Source organism: Vulpes lagopus, chromosome 11 (assembly GCF_018345385.1).
Source record: "Vulpes lagopus strain Blue_001 chromosome 11, ASM1834538v1, whole genome shotgun sequence".
Classification (NCBI taxonomy): domain Eukaryota; kingdom Metazoa; phylum Chordata; class Mammalia; order Carnivora; family Canidae; genus Vulpes; species Vulpes lagopus.
The window spans coordinates 67,304,984-67,327,194 of record NC_054834.1 but is presented as its reverse complement, the minus strand read 5'-3'; the positions used below and the strand labels follow the sequence as shown (position 1 = coordinate 67,327,194).

Here is a 22,211-nt window from a genome sequence, read left to right as displayed (position 1 = left end):
TAAATAAATAAAATATTTAAAAAAAAAAAAAAAGGAAATGAATCACTGAACTTAGTGTCGACAGTGATAGGGTGACATGTGTTCTGAAAGCCAGACTGGCCGCCGAATCCCCACCTCCACCTCCTTCTCTCTCTCTCATCCCCAAAAGCAGAAACGGTGGGCCCCACTGAGGCCTGCCCTTGCCTGTTCAGAATGTCCCACAACCACACTCAGATATTATTGCACTCTTTTATTTACAGAAAACACAGATAAAGCATTTCAATGTTCATTTAGCAAACTGATCCACTCTTTTTTTTTCTTTTTGGCACAAAGAAATATCACAGATGGACCCCAAGATCAATCAGAAACCCATAAGATTTATCAGCCATCACTGGTCCAGGGGCAGCCACAAGACACAGACAGACAGACAGACAGACAGCATCGCCACAGACTGGAAAAAATAAACAAGGTCCACATTCACCTCACAGTAAAAACCTGCTCACTGGCAGGCAGGGGCAGGGGGCGGAGAGGGGGCAGGTTCTCTGCTCCAAGGGGGGGGGCGATGAGCGTTGAGGGCAGGTAGCAGGATGGAGAGGGCTTAGACACCATTCATAAATTAGAGAGAGGTGGCCTTTTTGCTTTTAACCTCTTACCTTGTGGAAGTAAGACAGTGCAAAACTACCATACCCTGACCACTGGGCCACTGGAAAAGCTGCAGAAGTTCCGTGGTTTGGGGTATCTCTCCTCACCGGCGCCCGGGTGTGTGCATGTGTGCGTATGTGAATGTGTGAGTGTGGTGCTTGTAAACATTGTCACCATCCACGCAGAGACCCAACATCCGTGTGTCTGAATGGGGTGGGCTGGGGGCTGTACCCCGCTTCACGCCCCCTCTGCCCCAGTGATTCCTGTCCAAGACATAGTGCAAATTTCAGAGACAAAATAGAGGCAGAAGGAAGTGGAGGGTGGGCCGGGGGTGGGGGTTGGGAGGGGCCAGAAGGACACAAAGACAGGGTCGGAGAGGGAGGGGGAGATAAGGCAACAGTTAAAAACGGTCCATTTTATCAAAACCGACACCATGTGCCCCTCACCCCCACCCGCGGAGCCCTGGTCACGAGAAAGGGCGGAAGTCCCGCTCCTCCACCAGGCTGATGGAGGGGTTCTTGAGCTCCTCCTCCGACGTGGCCAGCTTGTAGCCCAGCTGCGCCAGCACCCGCTGGCAGGCGTTCTGGGCGAAGGCCACAATGTCGTAGGAGAGGCGGAAGCGCCACTTCTCGGCCGTGGCCGCCGAGTTGCGCACGGTGCCGTACTTGTGCTTGCCCAGGGTGGGGTCGCCCCGCGTGTTGTTCTGGATCCAGCGGGCCACGTGGCTGTCCAGGGGGATGCCCAGGAAGCCGTAGATCTCCTCGGTCTTCTTCATGGGGTTCCTGGCCAGGTCCTCGTAGCGCACCAACATGTACTTGCCCTTGAGCCACGGCGGCCGCGTGAGCCCGGTGGACACCGAGTTGGAGAAGTCCTCGCACACCGTGGTCAGCTGCGTCACGTCCAGGTTGTAGGGCTTCCTCCCGGTGCCGTACCAGAGCCGCCAGAGCCGGTACGTGTCGCGGAAGGTCTCGCTGCGGGAGGCCAGGATGCCCCGCGGGTCTCGGACCAGCTGGATGACCTTGAGGTTTAACCTTGGGTCTTCAACCAGGGCCCGGAGGTCGTTGACCTCGGGCACCCGCACCGTCTTGATGGCCACGTGGCTGCGCTCCCGACAGGCCTCGGCGGCCACGGTCAGGTTCAGCAGGCCGCACTTGCGCACGCAGTCCCCCTCCTCCAGCACCAGGTCGGCGGAGCCCGGGGGGTCGCACACGGGGCGGGAGCACAGCACCCTGCTGGCCCCGCGGCGGAAGATCCTGTCGGTGGTGTGGTTGACGGGCGGCGGTTTGATGTAGTTCTCCAGGAAGTAGAGGTCACAGTCATAGAGGCTCCTCAGGAGGTCGCGGCTGGCGCCCAGCATGACCCGCCGGTCCGCGGGGCTCTTGCCCTGGGTGAAGCGGGGGATGAGCGTGTTCTGGACGTGGTAGAGGGGCTCGAACAGGTAGAAGACGTCCAGGTGCTGGTTGAAGAGCTGGCCCACGAAGGAGGAGCCGCTGCGCGTGGTGGCCAGGATGAGGATGTGGGTCTTGCGAGAGAGGTTGTAGGCGAAGGTGGGGCCCTCCTCGCACAGCCGCTCGGCCAGCCCCGCCTCCGCCAGCCCTGGGCAGGTGTGGAAGGACTTGGCGGTGAAGGTGCGGATGGCCGTGTACTGTATGGCGATTGAGGCCAGGGCGAGGAGGAGGACGGCCTTCCAGGAACATTGCATGGCTGGGCACCTTCATGGGGCTGCTTCTCCACCATGCGAGGTCTGTGGGCAAAGGTGGGCGGCCGTCAGGCGCAGCCTGCCCTCCGCTGCTGTGGGGTGGGGGCTGGGGGCCCCAGCCCACTCCCTTAGAAGGCCTGGCCTCCAGGAGGCCCAGGGCCATACCCACTTCCCTGCACGATGCTCACACATGCACCCAAGGACTGAGCAGCTTCTAGGCTAGACTTTACATCCTCGGGGGACTCCTGGGAGCTTTTGGGCATCGAACAAATGGACTCCCCACATGCAGTTTCACAAATGCTGCAGGGGACTCCCATCATGAACCTCGAGTTCCTTAGTGTGGCCCCACTGGGCAAGGAGCTAACTTCCCCAGTTCACACACTCAGAGGCCCACCAGTTCCTGTCCCGAGACACTGCCCTGCCACTGCCTGTCACCCCTGCCAGCATCTCTGGGCCCGCCTGCATCTTCTACCCCCACAACAGCCACCCGGTTCCCCATGTGGTCATATTTCCTCCATCTCCTGCCCACCCCTAGAGGGAAAAAGAGCTCATGTCAGATGCCACCTTCCTACCATAGCCCCCTGCAGGAAGGACCCCTGCACACACTGAGTACCGGCTTACCGATGCCCACAGGGCCAGGAGATGGGGACAACTGTGTCAAGCCCACCTCCCCAACTTAGGGATGCAGGTGAGCAGTTTACTCCAGAAGAGGACTCCTGGGCTCCCAGGGTCAATGAGGGTCAATTGGCCCAGAGCAGAGACAGATCCAGAGGCTGCTGAATAGCATCCTTTCCCAGGCTCCAGCACCCTCCAAGTTCACTCCTGGCCACTGGGGTCAGAGGTCTAGGTCTGGGGCGGATGACCCCCACAGACAGCAGAGGGACTGCCTCCTCCAGACCCCCATCCCAGCCAGTCCTCAAGGGCCTCCCTCATGAGGCTCTCAGCTCTCTGCCAACAGGGAGCGCTCGGAGACCCCAGGGAGACCCCCCTGGCCCCAGGGAACCAGGCAGGATGGAGAGAAGAGGAGGGAGTGGAACAGAAATGGCATCTCAAGGAATGGAGAAAGCATGGGCGGGGGAGGGGGTGGGGGCAGGAGAGCAGGGAAATGAAGGGTGTGCCAAAGGTCCAGAGCAAGGTGCCAGCCCGAGCATCAGGAAGTTGCCCCCAAGAGAGGCCAGCTCAGCTACCTGGGGGAGGGCTGGGGTTGCTCCAAGAGCCAATGCGGGAAGGGCCCCACCACTCACCAAAGAGGGGCTGCTCCGAGCTAGGGAGTCCGCAGCTGCCAGGCGTCCTGGCCTAGCCGGCAGTCCCAGCGTGTGCAGCTGCCCTGTGGCCAACAGACTGCAGAGAGAGAGGGAAGGGAGGGGTTCTGAGGGGGTGTTGGCCTGTCAACACCGCCCTTCCCACCCCTTCTGTCCTGTGTCCTGTGCCCCACAGACTGCCCCCAGGGCCAGGTGACAAGGACCCCAGTGCCACCTTTTATCCCCTGATCTGGCCCCCTGACTCCTGAGCCCTCCACCCATTTCCCCCACCCCTTACCTATCCCCCCATCGCAAGTCAGAGTCCCTCACACCAGGACCCAGTGGGCAGGGAGCTAGCAAGCCTGCACCCGCACCTGACCAAGAGTTGGCACCCCACACGGCAGCCACCCCAGGGAGGACCCACACACACCTCCACCATCCAAAGGAGCTGCAAAGTAATCCATTGGCCACAAGTCCCCCAAGCCCTAGCTAGCTCCATTCAGTTCTGGTGACCAGACCGACCCGACCAGACACCGTGCTCAGCCCCCAACAATGGAACAGTATCAGAGTCAAAGCTATTCTAGAAAATTAGGCCAGAGCACAGCCCTGACTGGTTCTGCATTTTAAATCAACAGAACAGCCTGACCCTTCAAAATTGGACTTTTTCAGTGACTCCTCAAGAGGGGTTTAGTGGAAGTCAACAAGGCAGGGGAGCTCACCCCAGACCTCCAGGTGGCAATGGCAGCTCCGTCTAGACAGCCTGGATGCTGACACCCGCACGGAAGGGACAGGCGGGGAGGGAGGCTCTTCTTCAACCGCACGGGAGAGACCAGCTACCTAAAACTCCAAGCAAAAGTGGACCAGGGAGCGTTCCTGACCTTGATGCTGTCCGTGGATTCTAAGTTAAAACACCAAGACTGTGGCATTATTTCGGTTAGCGTCTGGCAAGTCCTTCCTAAGCCCTTTACCTGCATTCACTCGTTTATTCTTCACGGGAAGCCAGGATGAGCTCCATTTCACAGGCGAGAAAGCTGAGGCACGGAGAGGCGGAGTGAGCAGCCTGAGTTCATAAGCCTGGCTTACCTCACTAGTCTAGCAGGTTCCCCAGAGCCCACACTCTTTCCCTCTGGCCTTGCTCCTCCAGCTTACACGTACTTGGCCCCCACACCTGCATCCGATTGTCCCCAGCCCATTTGTTAACTGGCAACAGAGAGACCCGGCATTACAAGGGTAGAGACGATCTGCAATGCAAGACTTATATTCCTTCCCTTTGCTGTCCGGTCTTGTTGATCAAGGCCCATGATTAAGGGGGTGAACTTGTGGTTTGTGAATAGTCTTCCCATATCCCGCTATTTGGCGTGACTCCTTTGCGGGAGGGGTTAGTGGATTCTCACTTCCCAAACCTGCAGTGCTGCCTGGCTCGGCCAAGTCAGAACGTCACACTATTCCTTACGACCCCCTCTGGGAGGTCAGAGGCCTCATCTCATTGTTCAGGTGGGGAAATTGAGGCTCAAAGACTAAGCATACATGCATAAGCAAATAAGGAGCAGCAGAGCCTCAACTCCCTCTGCGTCGGACTCTGAGGCCAGTGCTCTGGCCCCTTTACAGTTAGCTTAGTGGAGAAAACACAGAGTTGAAGCAGTCTGGTTCCCTTGGGGAGGGGTACAGAGGCTGGGCTGAGATGACAATGGGCCAGCTGGGGCTCTGGGGCCAGCTGGGGCCTCAGAGTCCTATTTTTTTTTTAAGATTTTATTTATTTATTCATGAGAAACAGAGAGAAAGAGGCAGAGACACAGGCAAAGGGAGAAGCAGGCCCTCCTCCGCAGGAGCCCAATGTGGGACCCGATCCCAGACCCCGGGATCATGCCCTGAGTCAAAGGCAGACTGCTCAACCACTGAGCCACCCAGGCGTCCCTCGGAGTCCTATTTTAAGTTTGAAACTCCATTTAGTACCTACAGGGAAGAGTACCATGTCACCAAGTGGCAGTAAATACGGGAAGGATGCAGTCTAGATTCTTAGGAAGAAAACCACAACTTGACCACACCCCATCCCACCCCTGTCTCACCCAGGGCAGCAGACAACACTGACTCCATCAACAGGGTTGGATGAGGTGCCCGCAGAGAACCACCTCTGTGCACTAAATTAGATTTTCCTGCAAAATGCAGGCCCATCCTGCCTAAGTGCCCGAAGACAGATGCCTCTAAAGAACAGGTAGGGAATACCACTAATAACAGTGCCAGGTAATATTTTTAAGTTATTTAAGTAAGAGTCTCCAGTTGCAATGCCATTTCATTGGGTACTTATTTAGAAAGATCTGTCAGATAGCCAGCATGATCCAGGCACTGTTCTAGGAATTATGGGGAGTGGGGGGAAACACAAAGGAAGGCGAGCACTTACTGGGCATTCATGATGCTTATCCCAGGGGTGTCACAGATCAGGGCACGGGGGAGGAGTGAAAAACACCTCTCGCCCCCACACTAACCCTGTGTGGTTGATGTTGTCATACCCTCATTTTACAGATGAGGAAGCTGAGGCTCTGCAAGGTTAGACGAATTTCCCCAGCTCACACTCCTAGTAAGGGGTAGGGCCAGGATTCCAGCCCAGGCAGTGACCCCCTACATTTAACCCCCTCGGGTCCCCACCAAGACAGGAAACAGAAGGCTGGAAGAGATTCACCCATAGAGGGGAGCATTGAAGGTTCTCCCTCTACCACCTCTCCCCACCCCAACCCAGAGAAACTCAAGGCCAGGATTAGAAACTGCTGCCTTGGCTAATAAATCAGAAGTAACTGAAGGATGTCGATGTTATGAATCCCTAGTAAAGTGGGACTCAGGTTCACAAGTTATAGCCTGAGCCCCAACAAGGGGAGTGTGTTCAAAGGCCCAGCCACAGGCCATCCCACTACCTCCCAGGAGGGCAAAGCTAGGGCATGGGAACAGGAAGATGAAGAGAGTCAGACCCTCCTAGAAATGCCCCTGCTCTCCTGCCAGCCTGGCAGAGCCGGTCTTGGGACTGGCCAAGCTTCCTTGGTATGCTGGAGGCATCTGCCCTGGAAACCAGAGGCCCTGGGGCCAGGTCCTGCTGTTCCCGGGGGAGCTCTGGCCACTGCAAGGAACTGTTCAATCCCCGTGTCCTCCAAGCCAGACTGTGAGCCCCGCGGCCCCTCCCTGGGCTCTGAGCAGCCTTTGGCATGACCTTCCTCCACCCCTGGGCAGCCAAAATCCAAACAAGCCTTAGACACAGGAGCCCAGGATCTGGAACTTCTGTGGGAAGGCAGCGGAGTTGGTGAACCCCCAGCAGAAAGCTCAGGTGTCAGTGTCAGCTGCCTTCAGATTAGGGCACAGGGTGGGAGTGAAAAACACCTCTACGCTGGAGAACTGGAATTCAGAGCTCAGAGCTCAAGCCATGGAACCAGACCCACCTGGATACCACTCAGCAGCTGTGTAGACCTGGATTCACTCGCTGTCTCTGAGCCTCAGTTTCCCTACCCATAAAGGGGGTAAGACCACAGTAGCATTTGCAAGAATTGAAAGAATTAAAGCATTTAGTCGATGCCAGGCACAGAATATGGCACAGCCTTTGTGCTAGGGACACCAGCTCTGGGACGAGCCCCACTGATGGCCAGGCGTCTTAATCTCCCTGGGCCTCTGTTTTCTTACCTGAAAAATGGGGATCATTTTAACAAGGCTGTTGCGAGGACTAATCCGTTAACACAGTGCCTGGCATAAAGGAAGCGCTCGATAAATGTGTGTGACTATTAGCATCATTAAATGTCTTGTGTGCTTTGTCCCTCGGGTAAGCAGCGGAGGACAGCTCTCACTGCCTCTGACGGCGAGGCAGACCCTCTCCGTGGCTGCGGTGCCCACACCTCTGCCAGGCAGGCCTCTTCCTTCGGCTCCTCTCCCAGCCGGCGGGGGCACCTCAGCGGCTTGCGTGCTGCCCCCTCGTGGCCGCGTCCTGCAGTGCGGCCTCTCGCCCTGCGGCTTTGCTGCGTTCAGAATTCCTGGCGGGCTGGCTGCGGCCTCCGCTGAGGATCCTCGGGAGAGGATCCAGCCAGAGGGAGGTGACGTTGCAGGCTGCCCTGAGGTGTGATGATGACACCCCGACCCGGGCTGTGGCCTCTGCTCTGTGCACCCTCCCTTCCTCACCCACACACAGAGACAAGCAGCAAGGGGCAGCCTCCGCTCATCCACAGGGCCCCTCCTCCCAGTCTCATTCCTCTCTGGCAGGGGAAGGAATACTGAATTTAATGTCACAGGCAGGAACAGCCTCTGCTTTCTCTGGCTGCCTTGGACACATCCCCTGGCCTCTCTGTGCCTCGACTTCTCCATAGATCCAGCGATTCTAAGGGCTGGATTCCAAGCTCCAGCCACTGGAGTCCTGATCCCAGAAAGGCCCCATGCTCCATTTTCAGCATCAGGGCCACCCTCGTTGCTGGCGGGGGCATGCTCCTTTGGGAGTGGGAAAGCCCCAGTCATCTTCCAAGAAGATATCAGGCTGGCAGCTGGGCCGCATCCCTGCAGCCACCATAGTCCATGGCAGCCCCCAAGGGGCTCCGCCTCCTGCTGAGTTAGCCCCCCAACCCCCACCTCCTGCTCTATGAAATCCCATTCAACCCTGAGCTGTGCCTTTGGCCTTTTCTGGGCCACATCCCCCTTAGAGACACATGGTCCCTCTTTCCAGGAAGCTTCATCTGTATCCACAACTTTACACACACAATCAGAAGGCCCCTGGACCCCCCAAAGCCCATCCATGGGCACTTTAGAGGCTTCACCCCTACTTTCCAAGTATTCTCTCTGGCGCGAGGACTTTCTTTTCAACTGACCATACCAGAGGGGCCTCTACAGATATGTATAAACTGATGTGGAGCCATCACCCAAGATGAAAAAATTAGAGCCAGAAAACACATGTGCAATAGTGTATTACTACTTCTTGTTTTTAAAAAGGGGATGCATGGGGGGTAGTATTTATACACATGCATACACAACCACAGAGAGAACTCGCACTGAACTGGTAACCCCAGCTGCCCCAGTGGGAGGGCTGAGAGGGTGGGGTGGGGGGTGTTTCTACACTGAGCCTCAGTCCCATTTGAGTTGATTAATTTTCTGGGATAGTGCAAAGCCACCCCACCCCATGCAAGAACTGCCAGCCAGCTCTCCCCTCCCCCACTTCCAAGGCACCAGGGTCAAAGTCACTACCTTGCCGTCAGAACTGGACTCTGTGGGCTCAGGCAGGGCACTAAGGACAGCAGTCAGAGAGGGAGGGCAGGAGCTGAAACAGAGGGAGACCCCCAGGGGACGTGGGGCTGTGGGGAGCAGCGAAGCCTGAGTTGCGGAAATGACTCCCCTCCCCACTTTTTCTTCCGAAAAAGTTTGTGAAGCCCTGAGGAGATGGGGGGGGGGGGTGGTAAAGAACAAAGATCCCGAACACTATAATTCCGACCAGCCTCAGGAGCCAGCACAGAGCCCCAAGATCTGGAGCAAGGGGCAGGGGGGAACAGGCAGGGAGGAAGGAGCTGGCAAACAGACCTCTGAGACTGCAGAAAGGAAGTGCTTAATCCCTGGGTAGGGGAGGTAGCCAGGCCTGACCCACCAGAGATGTTTGTTTAGTTAAGGCTAAAACATAAAACAGCAAGGTTGTTTTTTTTTTTTCTTCCTTAAAGTGAGATTGGTTTTTTTTTTCCTTCAAGTGAGGTCATGAACTGAGGCAAGTGAAAAACAAGGGTATGAAAGTCCGAAAGAACTAGAAGCCAGGTTAGCAGACAAGAAGCCAAGATACTTCTGGGCTTTGCATATGGATCAGAGCTACCCAGCAGCCAATGGGAAAAGGGAAATATTTCACGTTTCAGAGGATCCATGAGGTGAGAATTACATCTGCTCCAGAGATGCCTGACTATTCCTGGTATCGAATCCAGCACCAGATTTCCCCCGAGGGGTCCCCTAGAGAGCCCTGAGCACAGCCTGCCATTCTCAAAACCTCATACCTAAGAAGCCTGAAGACAAGTTTCATGGGGCCCCGTTCCAGAACTCCTTCAAGGTGAACAGTATGCCAACACATAATTCAGCCAGTGCAAGCTTCCAGGGAAGGAGACCCCATGGGGTCCAGAATCAGCCTCTGTTGTCTGGGTCAGCTCAAGAGAGAGGGGAGGCAGTAACACTTCTCTTTGGGGTGATTCCCTTACAAGTTGAAACACTGTGAGGACTGTGGACCTTCTCCCCAGAATCTGCACCAACACAGCCTTTAGAGTTCCCAGGCCCCGTATCCATCCACGGACCCCAAGGGCAGAACCAGTACTTCCTCCAGGCACCTGGGGCAGGGCAAGTTCACACAGTCATGGTTCCAGAGAGTGACTGTCCACCAACTTTTCACCCTCAGTAGAGGCACTCAGCTGCCTCAGGAGCTCTGGTAGCTCCAGAGCAGGTCACTCCAATGTCCACACATCATGACATTGGAGACACCCAGGGGGACCTGAAAAGTTACCCACAGGTATAACTGGGTGGTAGTTGGGCATCCTGGCTGTGGGGCCAGACAGGCCTGGGTCTGAACCCCACTGCTATGGCTTTATAGCTGGGAGACTTTGAGCAAGGCACCTAACCCCCTGTAGACCTCTGTTGTCCTCGTCTGTGAAATGGGAAAGACATTCACAGGACCTTCCAAATATTTGGGTTGTGAGGCAGAAAGCCAATAAACATCAAGAGCCCAGCCCAGTGCCGGCCACCGAGCAAGTCCTCATTAAGTAAGGACAAAGAGTGTGATTTTCAGGGGCTCCTCAAACCCACAGACCAGCTGTAATGGCCTGAAGATGTTTAAGAAGTTAAAACAGATGCCACAGCCCCCTCCACCGAAGCTCCCACAGCCTGTGTGGTTGGAGGCACTTGCTGTCAGGGCAGCAGAGACTGCCCCGCGATCCTGCTGTGGGCCCAACAGATGGCAGGGTCCTGGCCCGGCTGGAGGAAAGTTTTCTCCAGCAGTGGGGAGAGTGACTGACCTCCTGGCACAAGGCCCCAGTGTGCCCGGCGCCTCACGGAGGAGGGATGAGTCAGAAGGGCCCGGTTCCCTCAGGCCGGTCCTACCACAGCCTGGCCTGTGGTAGGCGGACCCTTCTGCCCCGACACTGGGCGGAAAGGCCCCGGTTTCCTGTCCGCCCCCCCCCCCACCCCAGCCCTCCCCAGCAGCCACAGCCAGAGTCTGAATAGTACCCAGGCTCCACCCCCTGGATACCGGGGCTTCGGCCCATCCTCCCAGCTTCAAGGATGGAAAAGCTCCAACAGGAGCTGAAGCACCAGCAGCCGTTGCTGGAGGAGCTGGGAGGGGGGCCATCTGTCCCCAGATGCTGGAGTCTCCAGCCTCTACCCAGGCTGGCCCCTGGGGATGGGGCCTGGGCATGGGAGAGGCTCACCTGAGCCTCTCACACTGGACAGAGGGGGCTGCGGGAGCTGATACCCAGAGATGACCCCAGTCCTGGCTCACAGCAAGTGGGTGCTACCCGCAGGTACCACTGCCATCCTTCACAGATGAGCAGTGAGGCAGAAACCAATGAGGGGGGTTTATCCAGGTGTGTGCAGCTGGTCTGTGGTGAGGTCAGGATTCGAGCTCAGCTCTGAGGACCCCCGATCCGTGGCCCTAACTGCAAAACATAAACCCCCAGGCCATGCCTGAGAGTAAGAGCATCACCCTGCGCCCAGAGACCAGGGCAGGGACAGGGTGTGCTGGGGCCAAGCTGGCCACCGGGGTCCCAGGCATCCACCCTGACCTACACATGGGCTCATCCAACACCAGTTGACCATCTCTAAGGATCAGGTCCCCGGGTGTCAGCTGGAGGGGGGCTGCCTGTGGCCTGACTGATTCCCTGGCACACCAAGCAGGTCTATGCCACTTCACCACTTCCCAGGGGGCTCTCCCTCCCCAGCTGAATGCCAAAAAGGAAAATTATCATGAAGACTGGAAGAGGTGATGGGTGTGGACATGCCTGGTGCAGCATCACACCTGATAGACAGTAGTCAAAACCCTCTGGCTAGGCAAGGAGAGGGAAGTGTATTTTCTTGGCCAAAAAGCTCAAGAATGTCCAAATCCTATGCAGCCAAGAGGATACCCAAGAATGTCTTTATTACCACCTGGCCTGACATGGTCTGGAATGGGGTTTAAGGTTTGGGCTCAAGACCAGGAATAAGGTCTCCCTGCTTCCTAAGCCTGGAACTTGCCACCAGCCCACAGCTGGTTGCCCCTGTGCCAGGATGCTGGTGTGGTGCAACCTATCAGGGAGAGCCACCCACTGCGAACAGGAAATCAGATGAGTATCTCTGCCCCCACACCAACAGGGACCTCGATATGACACAATGGCTGCTTGCTGAGGGCCTAGCACCATCTTATGAGCCTTTCATGCACCACTTTCTTGGAGCCTCTCTCCAAGCTTGGGAGGAAGGACTACAGCCAGACTCGACACAGGCGACCGACAGAGGCTCACAGAAGTGACTTGCTCCTACAGCTCAGAAGTAGCAGGGGCGAGGAACTGGACTCAGGCTATAGGGCATTGAGTGTGAGGTCCTCACCGCTCCCAAGGTGAGGGAGCCCACCTGCAACCCCCTCCCAGGGCAGTGGAGGGGCTTAAATGATCTGAGCATCGTGCCTGGTTGGAGGCAATCACTCAAATGATGATACTTTCAGAATGCTGGCTTCAGACCTGCCTGTCTTCCTCATCTGCCTGCCGAACCCCAAGAGAGAGCAACAGGCCCTCGTCCACACCCCTCATGCCTGGGTACCCAGCCTGGGGCCTGCAGCACACTGCCAGGACACGATGGCCACTAAACTCACTGCCCCCAGCAGAGACCCAGAGAAGGGGAGAGCCGGGCCCCACTCCCCATCCCAGAGGAGGAGATGAGCTCTCCCCACAATCCTCAGCCCACAGCCTTCCAGCTCTAATCAAGGAGCAAACACGAAAAGGGAATCTCTAAACATTTAGAAAACGCGGGAACTCTGTGCCCCACGTGGCACCGTGGGGATTTATAAAGAACAAATCATGCCTGACAAACTTGATAGCTTTCTTGATAGAATTACAAGACCGGTAGATGAAGGAAATGCAGGCAGGGTAATATATCTTGATTTTTAGCGAAGCATTTGATACAGCGCCTCAAGTAATCTTACGAAATTAATTCAAACAGACCCTCAGCACTTGTCATAGGGCCAAAGGCAGGAGGGGGCAGGTCCCAAGGGTCCTGAGTTGGGGAGCAGAGCCCAGGGGGAAGGGGCTGAGGGGCAGAGTCTGGGAGTGGGGGCAGGGTTGCCCAGCCCCAGCAGTGGGTCAGATCTTATCTGACATCTTCATTAATGATCCTGAGAGAGGGAGTAAACAGTCCGTTAATGAAATTTGCAGAGGATATTAAATTGGAAGGTGTTGTGAACACCAATGAGGACAGCAAAGCGGTCCAGAGAGACCGGGGTGGGGGTGGGGGACCTTGGCAGGAGATTGCTATTGGGGAGGGGTGGGGGGAATGTCCGGGCAGCACCTGGGGCTACCTGGAGAGCCAGGGAAGTGGGAAGGGCATCCCTAGGGCTTGGGTGGAGCTGGGAGCAGCCACAGCTCGGTTCCCTGCATGAGCAAACCAGAATCTCAGTTTTTCCACCTGTAAAATAGAAGGAAAGGCTGGTAACTGCGGAGCGCTGGTAGTGATGGGGAGGTAAGGGAGTGAGTGTGGAGCTGAAAAGCCACCCTACAGGAGGGGAGGAGGGGTCGTCTGGAGGCCCCAGAAGGGAGGGCTGGCGAGGGAGACTGGCTGAGCCATCCCCAGTGCACACAGAGTCCCCGGGGCACCGCTGTGACCCTGCCGAGGCAGGTGCTGTGGGGTAAGGGGGCAGGCCCCTCTCCCAGTTGGCTGGAGCCCCGAGCTGTCCAGACTGGTAGGCTGTGCTGGGAACACTTCAGCAACAGAAGTTCTAACCTGGGGGGGTGGCAAGGGGAGGGCAGGGTCTGTTTTCTTTCTGGAGAGTTCCTGTTCTCTCTTTCATCAGGAAGGAGAGGCCTCTCCAGGATCAGCAAGAGCTGCCCCACCCCAATGCCTTCTCTCTATCCTCAGAGCCTGGACCTGTCCTGTCCCTCTCCCTCTGGCCCGATCCCAAGGAGGCTGAGGCAGAAAGCTGCCCATCCATCTGGACTTGGAGGATTTGTTCCCACAAGGCTCCTAGACAGGTGGGGTTTGAACAGGATCCAGGGCTCCCTAGCACAGTGACGGGCCCTCCGCAACCTAAATAAATGCTTTGTGGGAGGAAGAAATGGATGGCTGGTTCCCAGCTGGGTTGGTGGGGTGCTGGGAGAAGCTCTCCCAAAGCAAGAGGCCAGCCCTGCCCGATGTCAGGACCACCTGCACGGAGGATAGCCCAGGTGACAGCACAGGGTGGGGGTGGGGGCCTCCTTCCAACCCCCTGAATTAATAATCATAACACTTACTGAACATTTACTATGGCTCCATTATGAGTGCATTCCTCATATTAACATATTTGACCTTCATAGCCACCCAAGAGGTTAGGTGCCCTTTCCTCCCCATTTCACAGATGAGAAAATTGAGGCATAGGGCAGCAGAGATGCACCTAGACACCTAGCCAGGAGGCCCATGGGAGAAGTAGCAGTCGGCCAAGAGCCACAAGTAAAACTCAACAGCTCCCGATCAGGGGGACCCCAGTCAGTAGGTGGGAGAGGCAGCCCCTCCTGCAGGGACCCCAGAGCCTTGCCCAGCCTCTCCCTGCCCCCATCAAAGGGAGTCGGCCCAACTCCTGCCACACTTGTGGAGCGATTTTACTATATGTTTCCCTTCTCCCCCACCGCTGCCGCGCTACACTGAGTCCTCAGAACAAGTCTGTTTCCATGGAAACCATACAGTGACTCAGGGCTTCGGGACCTTCTCTGAACCAGATTATGAATATCAAATGCTCCCTCCCCACACCAATGCAGAGTGAGTTAGAAAAGTAAAGAGAGAGCCACAGTGGGCAAGAAAAGGAGATAGGGGCGTGGGCAAAGGGATCCTCGAGGGGTACAGCCGCCACCAGCACCCCCCCCACCCTCAGCCCCATGCCATGAGAGCCTGGCTTCTGGGCCCCCCTGCAGCCTCAGGGGAGCACAGATGCACACCTCTGTGTCTGCAGCCTGCACACACAAAACGCCTATATCAGCTCCATGAGCACCACCCTTCCTCTGGAACTAGGACCCTCCTGTGGGTGGGGGGCAGGGAGGTAAGGGGATCTGCATCCTTCCTACTAGGGGCCTGAACATGGCAGAGGTGGCCAAGAAGCAAGGGAGGAGGAAAGCTGTCTGGGAGAGGAGCTCGACTTCTGATGCAGAGTAGGGAACCTCTGGCCAAAAGCATTGCAATATTTAGCAAAGAGGGAAATTTGGATTTTAGGGGGGAGGGGGAAATCTGTTTCTGCTTTGAGATGAGGAGGTTGTGTTGAGTAGGTGTGCCAGGAGGGGGGCATGACTGTGATTTCAAAGCCCCAGCAGGCTTGGGGGGGATCATTAGCAGAGACTTCCTCTCAGTTGCCCCTACCCTGGCCTGGCCTAGGGCAGCTCACCTGCCCCAGTGGAGACCTAGCAGGGAAATGAAAGTTTGCAGTGCCAGGCTCCAGGCCTCCCACAGGGGGCTCAGGCCCAAGGGCAAATCCACCCCCTCCTTTCCCCCACTAGCTCCCTGAAGACTCAGAGGGGAGGGGAAGAGAACAGGTAGGCTGGAGGTTTGATACCTCCCTGGTGAATCCAATGTGTGAGTCATGACGGTGAGAACACTTGGAAAAAGAAACAGGGTCATGGTGATGCCTGTGAGTGTCCCCAGTTGCTGAGGACTGGAGCCTTGGAACTGCCTGCCCAGGTAAGGTCTCTGCCTAAGACAGCCAGCCCCATCCGAAGGAAATGAGAAAGCCCTGAAGGTGGGTACGTGGGCCCTTAGCCCCCATCCACTCGCCTCTTAATACCTACAGTTCCTTTGGCTTGCCACAGCTGGCACTTTCCCAGCCTTGGTGCCTGCCTCTGGCCCCTAATCCTAAGTCCCCTCTGCTCCCTGCCCTACCAGTCCCCCAAAAGACGCTGGGCTCCAGGCTGTCCTTCTCAGGAGCCTCCTGCTTAGGAGCAGTGTTTTAAGTCATGGGAAGGAAACCTGCACCAGAGGTGAGGAACCTAATCCTGGGAAACGGCCAGCCTGGGGTGGGGGGCACCCTGTGGCAGGGCAAATCAGGCCAAGGTGCCACCCTAGGACCATCCCCAGGTCTTACCTTTTAACCCCTAGCATCCCAGCCGGGGCCACTCCGGGCTGTTACTGTGAAAGCAAGCACTGGGTTCCCGGTGCCCGGGAGGGGCTGCTCCCGGGGTCCTACCCCGGGAAGAGCGGGGGGGGGGGGGGGTGTCTGCCTTCCCGAGGGGGGCTCTGCACCATCCCCCCCGCGGCCCGCGCCCCCCGGGAGACCCGGCTCGTCGCAGAGTGGTTGGTGCGGGTTCGGAGCCGGGCCGGGGGACAGGAAGCCGGGGTCGGCCCCTGGCCTCCCGGCGCAGCCCGGGTTTGGAAAGTTGGTGCAGGCGTAGGAGCTCAGGGTCGCGAGGCGCCTCGGCAGCCCCGAGCCCGGCGGGCTGTGGGGCGGCGGGAGCCCCGAGCGGCCCCCGAGTGCGCTCCGTGGCCAGGGGAGCCGGGCGCCTCGGGGCCGCCGCGCGTCTCAAGTTTGCTGCCCCCGCCGAGTGGGGGCGGGGAGGCTGGGGCGGCCGCCGCGCCCCCCGCCCCCGGCCCCGGCCCGGGGAGCCCCCCCGCGCCCCCGGCCCGCGCGCGCCGACCGTCCTCGGGCGGAGGGGCGTCTCCCCCGCGCCCGCCCCCCCCGCCGCTGCGGCCGCGGTCCGCTCCCGCCCGCCCGGCCCGGCCGGTACCTGGTGGGGGGCGCCCCGGGAGCCGCTGCAGCGCCCAGCGCCGGCTCCATCCTCGGGTCCGGAGTCAGGCTCGCCGGGGGCCGGCGGGCGGCGGCGGCGGCGGCATCGGCGGCGGCATCCTCCGCCTTCCGCGCCCTCCTGCTCGGCCTCCCTCCTCCCTCCTCTTCCACCGCCTCCGCGCGCCCCTCACGGGCCCCTCTTCATGGCCCGGGGGCGCGAGCCCGGGGCGGCCCGGCGGCGCACAGCGTTCCCCCGGCGGGGCGCGGGGCCGGGGACCGGGGCGCGAGGGCCCGAGGGGCGCGGGGCCGGGACCCAGCGCGCCGCAGCCCCGAGGCCGGAGGAGAGCAGCCGCCGCAGGCGCCGGAGCCTCGCCGAGCGCCCGCCTGCGACCCGAGCCCCGAGCCCCGAGCCCCGAGCCCCGAGCCCCGAGCGGCGGCGCTGGCTACCGCGGCGGCTATAGCGCCGAGCGAGCGGCGGGCGCTGCGGCCCGGGCTCCACCCCCGAGCCGCCCGCCCCCTCCTCGTCCCCGCCCCTCCCGCGCGCCCTCCCGCGCCCCCTCCCGCGCCCCGCGCCGCCCCGCGCCGCCCGGCGCCCCGGCCTCCAGCTCCGGATGCCCCCACCGCAGGCCGGCTCCCGCGCCAGCCCTCCCCACCCCCCGCACCCTGCCCCCAGCTGCCCGGAGGGGGCCACACCCACACCCACACCCCCGGGTGGGTTGGGGGCTCGCCGCGAGGGCACGGGCTACCCCCTGGCACCTCTTCCCATACCCTCCGGGCCCTCCCACCGAGGGCACTCACCGAGCGTCCCCCAAGAAGTGCAGCTGGAGCCCCCACCTGGCCCCGGCCCGATGTCCTCTACCCCGCCCCAGGCCAGCACCACCGAGGGCCTCCAGAACCCAGAACCCAGAACGGGAGCCATCCACCTCTTGGTGCCAGTACCCCAACACACACCCCTAGCCTGTTACCCCCCCCACCCCCCAACCTTTATCTCTCAGATGCCCAACTGAATCATTTGCCCTGCTCCAGTTGTGCCTCCTGGGCAGGGTCTAGGGCTGCCTTGGGGTGGGGGCACCCCTAAGTGGATTTGCTGGGGACAGTCTCCAGGCCAGCCCCACCCCCTTCCCACCAGACTGCCCCTGGCACTCCTAGGTGGAAATGTGCAGCCACTGCTGCCCTTCTGGAGGGCAGATCTGCCATCACAGCCAGAGCCAGTAGGCTGAGCACCTCAGTTCTTCATTCTTTGCACAAATATTGACTGAGCATCTCCCGCAGGCCAGGCCTACATGGGCACCAGGGACTCATTGGTGACAAGACAAACGGACCCCTGGACCTCTCAAGAGTGGAATGGAGAAGCAGGCAGAGTGCCATGTGATCAGCGGCCCCCGAGCTGGCGAGCGTGGCAGAGAATCCCAGCTCCGCCACCGGGTCTGCCAGTGCCAGGGCTGGCCACCGCGGAGGCCTTTTTCCTCGTCTGCAGAAGGGTAGGTGGTTGTGCGGCGGCCTGAAGCCCTGCTGCTCCTCAGCTCTGACCAAACAATTCTCTTCTCAGGCAGGGAAAGGCAGCCAGCTTCCATCTGCACCCATATCTGAATCTCTGACTTCCAGTCGTGGCCTCTCCATCACTCCCAGACTGGCCCCAGGCATGGAGGGCTTGAAAACTCCAGGGACCCTGGGAAAGCCTTTGTGCCTGTTTCCTCGGCCAGAAGATGGAGATAGCGGTCCTCACCTCGCAGGGCTGCTGTGAAACACCAGATGGTAAGATGCATGTAAGCCCTCAGCACAATGTCTGGCACATGGCAAGTGCTTAATAATCCCACCGTGGTGGTGCTGCCATCGGCTGGTGGGTGTCCAGGGTAGCTGTCACTCACTCCCCCAGAGGATAACGTGGGCCCTGTACTTCTCCAGGGGACTCAGGACTCAGACCATCAAAAAACTCTCTCCACCTAGAACTAGATGGTAGGGAGGCCCCTGCTCCCAAGGTCCCACCAGACCAGTGATCATTTGTCTTGGTCATAATTGCAAAATCTTAATTGTGAACTCCCCCCAATCCCCCCACCCACCCACCTCAAGCCTGGCAGTGGATCCCCATCAAGCAGGACCCAGTGTGACCCAGTGTGATCCAAGATCACCTCTAGTGTGCGGCCCTGCCTCTGCCTTGCCTGCCCTCCACCCACCGCAGATGGCAGTGCCGGTCCTCCCACCTGATCTCAAGGTGACTAGATCTGTTTCCCAGCCTGCCCCCCGCAGAGTGGCAGTGCTCTGGGATGGCTAACAAGAGTGCTGACCTTCCAGAAGCAAGGACTTCATGTTTCAAAATTCCATTTGTCCCTCCGTAGAAAACCAACCTCTAACAGCCCAGAGCTGAGCCATCAGAACCTTCTCTTTCACCCACAGCTAATCCCTCCCTGAGACTTTGGCCTGACAAGAATACTCAGGGTTTAGAGAACACCTTTTCTATCTCACACTCTCAGATCCAGCACCTCATTTTTCAAATTCTGGTGTATTTTGGGTGGAAAAGAGGGAAATGTACATCTGGCTGACATGAAAAGATTGGTGTGGTTGTAATGTAAAGACAGAGTGGAATTTGGATTTTTTTAAAAAGAATATTTAAAGTCTAAAAATAGACATAGGCCCTGGTCTCAGGAACACCAGGATTCTGGTTCTGGTTTCCAGAAATCTCCCAATTGATAAAAAGCATGAGTGGTTCATGAGCGTCTTCTGTGCAAGTGACTTGGAGGGAAAGAGAAGCAGAAAACAAAGGCACAGGCCTTTGCTTGGGGAATTTGGATCCCAGGCAGTGAAGTGGGAAAGAGCCATTGCCACAAATATGATCAAGTGCAAAACAGGTAGCCTTGAAAGTCAGGAAGATGCAGCCTTGGAGAGTTGTTCAAGGAGGGCTTCCTGGAGGAGGCAGCAGTTCAACCGAGGCTTGAGGGATGGGCAAGATATAAAAAGGCAAAAGAGCAGAGAAGCCTGGGAGAAGCAACAGTAGTCAGATTGGGCTTATTTGTGGGATATTAAAAAGGTTCATATTAGTGGCTAATGTTTGAGGTCTTACCTCGTGCCAGGCACTGCGCTATTTGCTTTGTGCGGATCATTTTGTTTCTCCTCCAAAACAACCCTAGGAAGGAGGTGTTCCCATTCCCATTTTACAGATGAGGAAACTGAGGGCCAAAGATTTGAAGCAGCTTGCCCAGGTTCGCAGAGCTGCTCAGCCACGGAGCCAGTACTGGAGCCAGCAGCCTGGCCGCACACCCTCACAGCTCTGCCGGGCCACATTCAGTCAGCCTGGCCAGTTGGGGTGCCTGCGGGGGAGAGCAGGAGGTCCAGTGGGCCGGGGAGCATGATGCCAGGGGTAGGGCCCTAGATGCCCAAGGGCTTTCCTGAAATAGAGCCCCCAGGCCCTCGTGGAGGACTCTAATATGAAGCATGCCCTTCCCTCTCCCCAGCACACAGGCCCCTGGGTGCTTGGAAATTGGTTAAGGGACTTGGGGGCTCCAGAATTCAGTTTTTTAATATCTCTTGCCTGTCCATCCAGTGGCAGTGTGTGCCACCCACCTTGTGATTTCAGTCTATTCTGGGAGATGGATGGCCCAGGCTCTGATTTAAAATGTGCCGTCACGGTCCTCAATTTCCCCTGTCTCACTGGGGATGCTGACAAGGCAGCGAACCCCTGAGAGGGTGGCTCCTGGCTCTTCCCAGACTGCAGGCCTCTGGGACCGCGGCACCTGTGGAGAAAGTTCTGATCAGAAAATCTGGGTAGAGGCAGGCAGGACGGGTCTACTCGGCCGAGTAGACCCGTCCTCTAGAGCCTGGTTTCCCACAGATGAAGTGGAAAGCCTGCTGCTGCCCAGGCCCATGCACGAGAGGGCTGGAGGAGCCGCCAGAGGCCAGCCGGCCCCACTCCCTCGTTTCACAGGTGAGCAAACCGAGACCCAGAGCAGGTAAGTGACTTACCCTAACTTCGGATGGCCACTCAGGAAGTGAGTTGAGCTTTCAGTCGGGTCTCCTACTTTTTGAAGGAAAGGTCTCTTCCATACCTCTTGTCTGCCACTTCTCCCCAACATTCTGGATGAATTCCTCTTCCAGATAAATCGAGGGACCTGAACTTGTTTGTGGTTGAAATAAAACAAATATTTGAGGGCCTTACCTCAGGCCAGATGCTGCAGTCTTCCCTCAGATGTATACAATTCCAGGTCTTCTTCAGAAGACTGCCGTGCGTCACTGGGCGCAGACGTCACCAGGCCCTGCTAGCTCCTGGAGTCAGAAAACTGTATCATTTTGGCAAAAGTTCACAATTCCCGTTCTTGCCCTTTCTGGCCCAGTCCAGTCCTCAGCCAAAGCCCCTTGAAAAGTCACCCCACTGCCCCACCTTCCGGGGTTTCTGTGAATCCCTCCAAGGGAATTTGTGTTGCTCCCAGACCAGCCCATGTGCTGCAGGCTGTCTCTTGTCATATTTGTCTGCTCTTGCTCTAGAACTTGTCAAAGGCCATGAGGCTACTTGAAGGAGGACTCCCACCCCCTGCTATGCCCCTGCTATGCCCCTGCTATGCCTGATTAGAACCCTGGTGGGGAGGCTAACATCCAGGCAAAGGGGTGACTCCTGATGCCCCCAGAGCCTCAGACCATGGGCTGCCAGAGGCTAGGAGAGCAGCATCTTCCCAACACAGGGGTCCGAGGTCCCCAGGGCTGTGAAGCACAGCTACTTAGGCCCCAGGACCTCTGGACAAAGATGCTGTCCTGCTGGTGGCTGCACCATCTAACCACAGGCCTTGAGTGCAGGCCAAAGAACCAAAGAGGAGGACACTATTCCCTCCTTAGTCCTCTTCTTGGCACCACTCCCAACAGACAGTCCCTCTCCTTCTCCAGTTACAGAACAAAATGCCCCAAGTAAATTAGAGGATGTCAACAAATCTTGGTGGAGGGGAGGAAACAAAGAAACCAAGTGATTTGCTTCTGGTAAGTAGCCAAGCCACAACACACCTGCTGCCCAGACCACCCTGGCCAGTACAGTGCTCTGGCCCTCCTGGGCCTCGTGGTTGGGAAGCAGGAGCGGTCTGCATTGGTCCTCAGCCAATCCCTTGGGTTCCATCATCCTTCCTCTGGCCTCGAGTGGTCCAGCCCCAGGTCTTGCAGGGCCGGTCTTATCCAAGTCCCCCAAAGTTTCTGGGAGGAAGAAGTCAGAGAAATCCAGATGTCCACTTCCTCCTGAGGGAGGAGCCTACTCCCCAGCTGCCCTCCGAGGAAGAGGTCCAGCATAGATGTTGACCTTCCTCATGCCACTCTGCTGGTCATTACCACACTGACCCCAGAGACCCAGGCTGAGAAGAATCAGGTGGTGCTCTCAGGATCCAGCGCTTGCCCCAGTGCTTCCCAGAACCTGCCTGCTGGGGGAGCAGAGACATGGCCACAGGGCCTGTGTTCATCTGGAAACTTCTGCTTCAGGCTACCCCTACCCCCACAGGGCATCCCACCTGGGACACCCAGCCACAGAGCTTTGAGGAGATGGACAGACTGACCAAAGGCAAACAAGGCCTGAGGAGTGCTAAAGACCTCTGAACTAAAAATAGGGTACAGGTAATATCTCACAGGCACCAGGACTGAGAAGGTGGTTGGAATTGGGGGCAGATAGAACAGGATTGTGGGCTGCAATTAAAATTTCCAGGCCTCTGTTGGGCTGTTTCCATGGCAAGGGAGGCTGGCTGAGAGAAGACAGGATCCTGGGAGGGCTGGGCTCCCTCCTCTGCTCCTGCCCACA

At 57.9% G+C, this 22,211-nt stretch overlaps 1 protein-coding gene across 5 annotated transcripts; it reads right to left on the bottom strand.

Moving 5' to 3' along the window:
• Positions 1-214: 214 nt before the first annotated feature.
• Positions 215-16,703, bottom strand: CHST1 (carbohydrate sulfotransferase 1). Of its 5 annotated transcripts, none has more exons than XM_041722584.1 (4): positions 16,455-16,703; positions 4,281-4,478; positions 3,565-3,661; positions 215-2,365 (listed from the first exon to the last, which is right to left on the bottom strand). In XM_041722584.1, exon 4 carries the CDS (start codon positions 2,321-2,323, stop codon positions 1,088-1,090), a length of 1,236 nt encoding a protein of 411 aa, XP_041578518.1. In that variant the 5' UTR covers positions 2,324-2,365; positions 3,565-3,661; positions 4,281-4,478; positions 16,455-16,703; the 3' UTR covers positions 215-1,087. The 5 variants fall into 5 exon arrangements, with proteins under 5 accessions (XP_041578518.1, XP_041578517.1, XP_041578520.1 ...); XM_041722583.1 differs by having other exon boundaries at positions 4,281-4,459; XM_041722586.1 differs by having other exon boundaries at positions 4,281-4,404.
• Between the last annotated feature and the right edge of the window lie 5,508 nt (positions 16,704-22,211).

Coding starts and splice junctions, on each gene's coding strand:
- CHST1 (XM_041722584.1), bottom strand. CDS start 2,323: ATGCAATGTTCCTGGAAGGCCGTCCTCCTCCTCGCCCTGGCCTCAATC.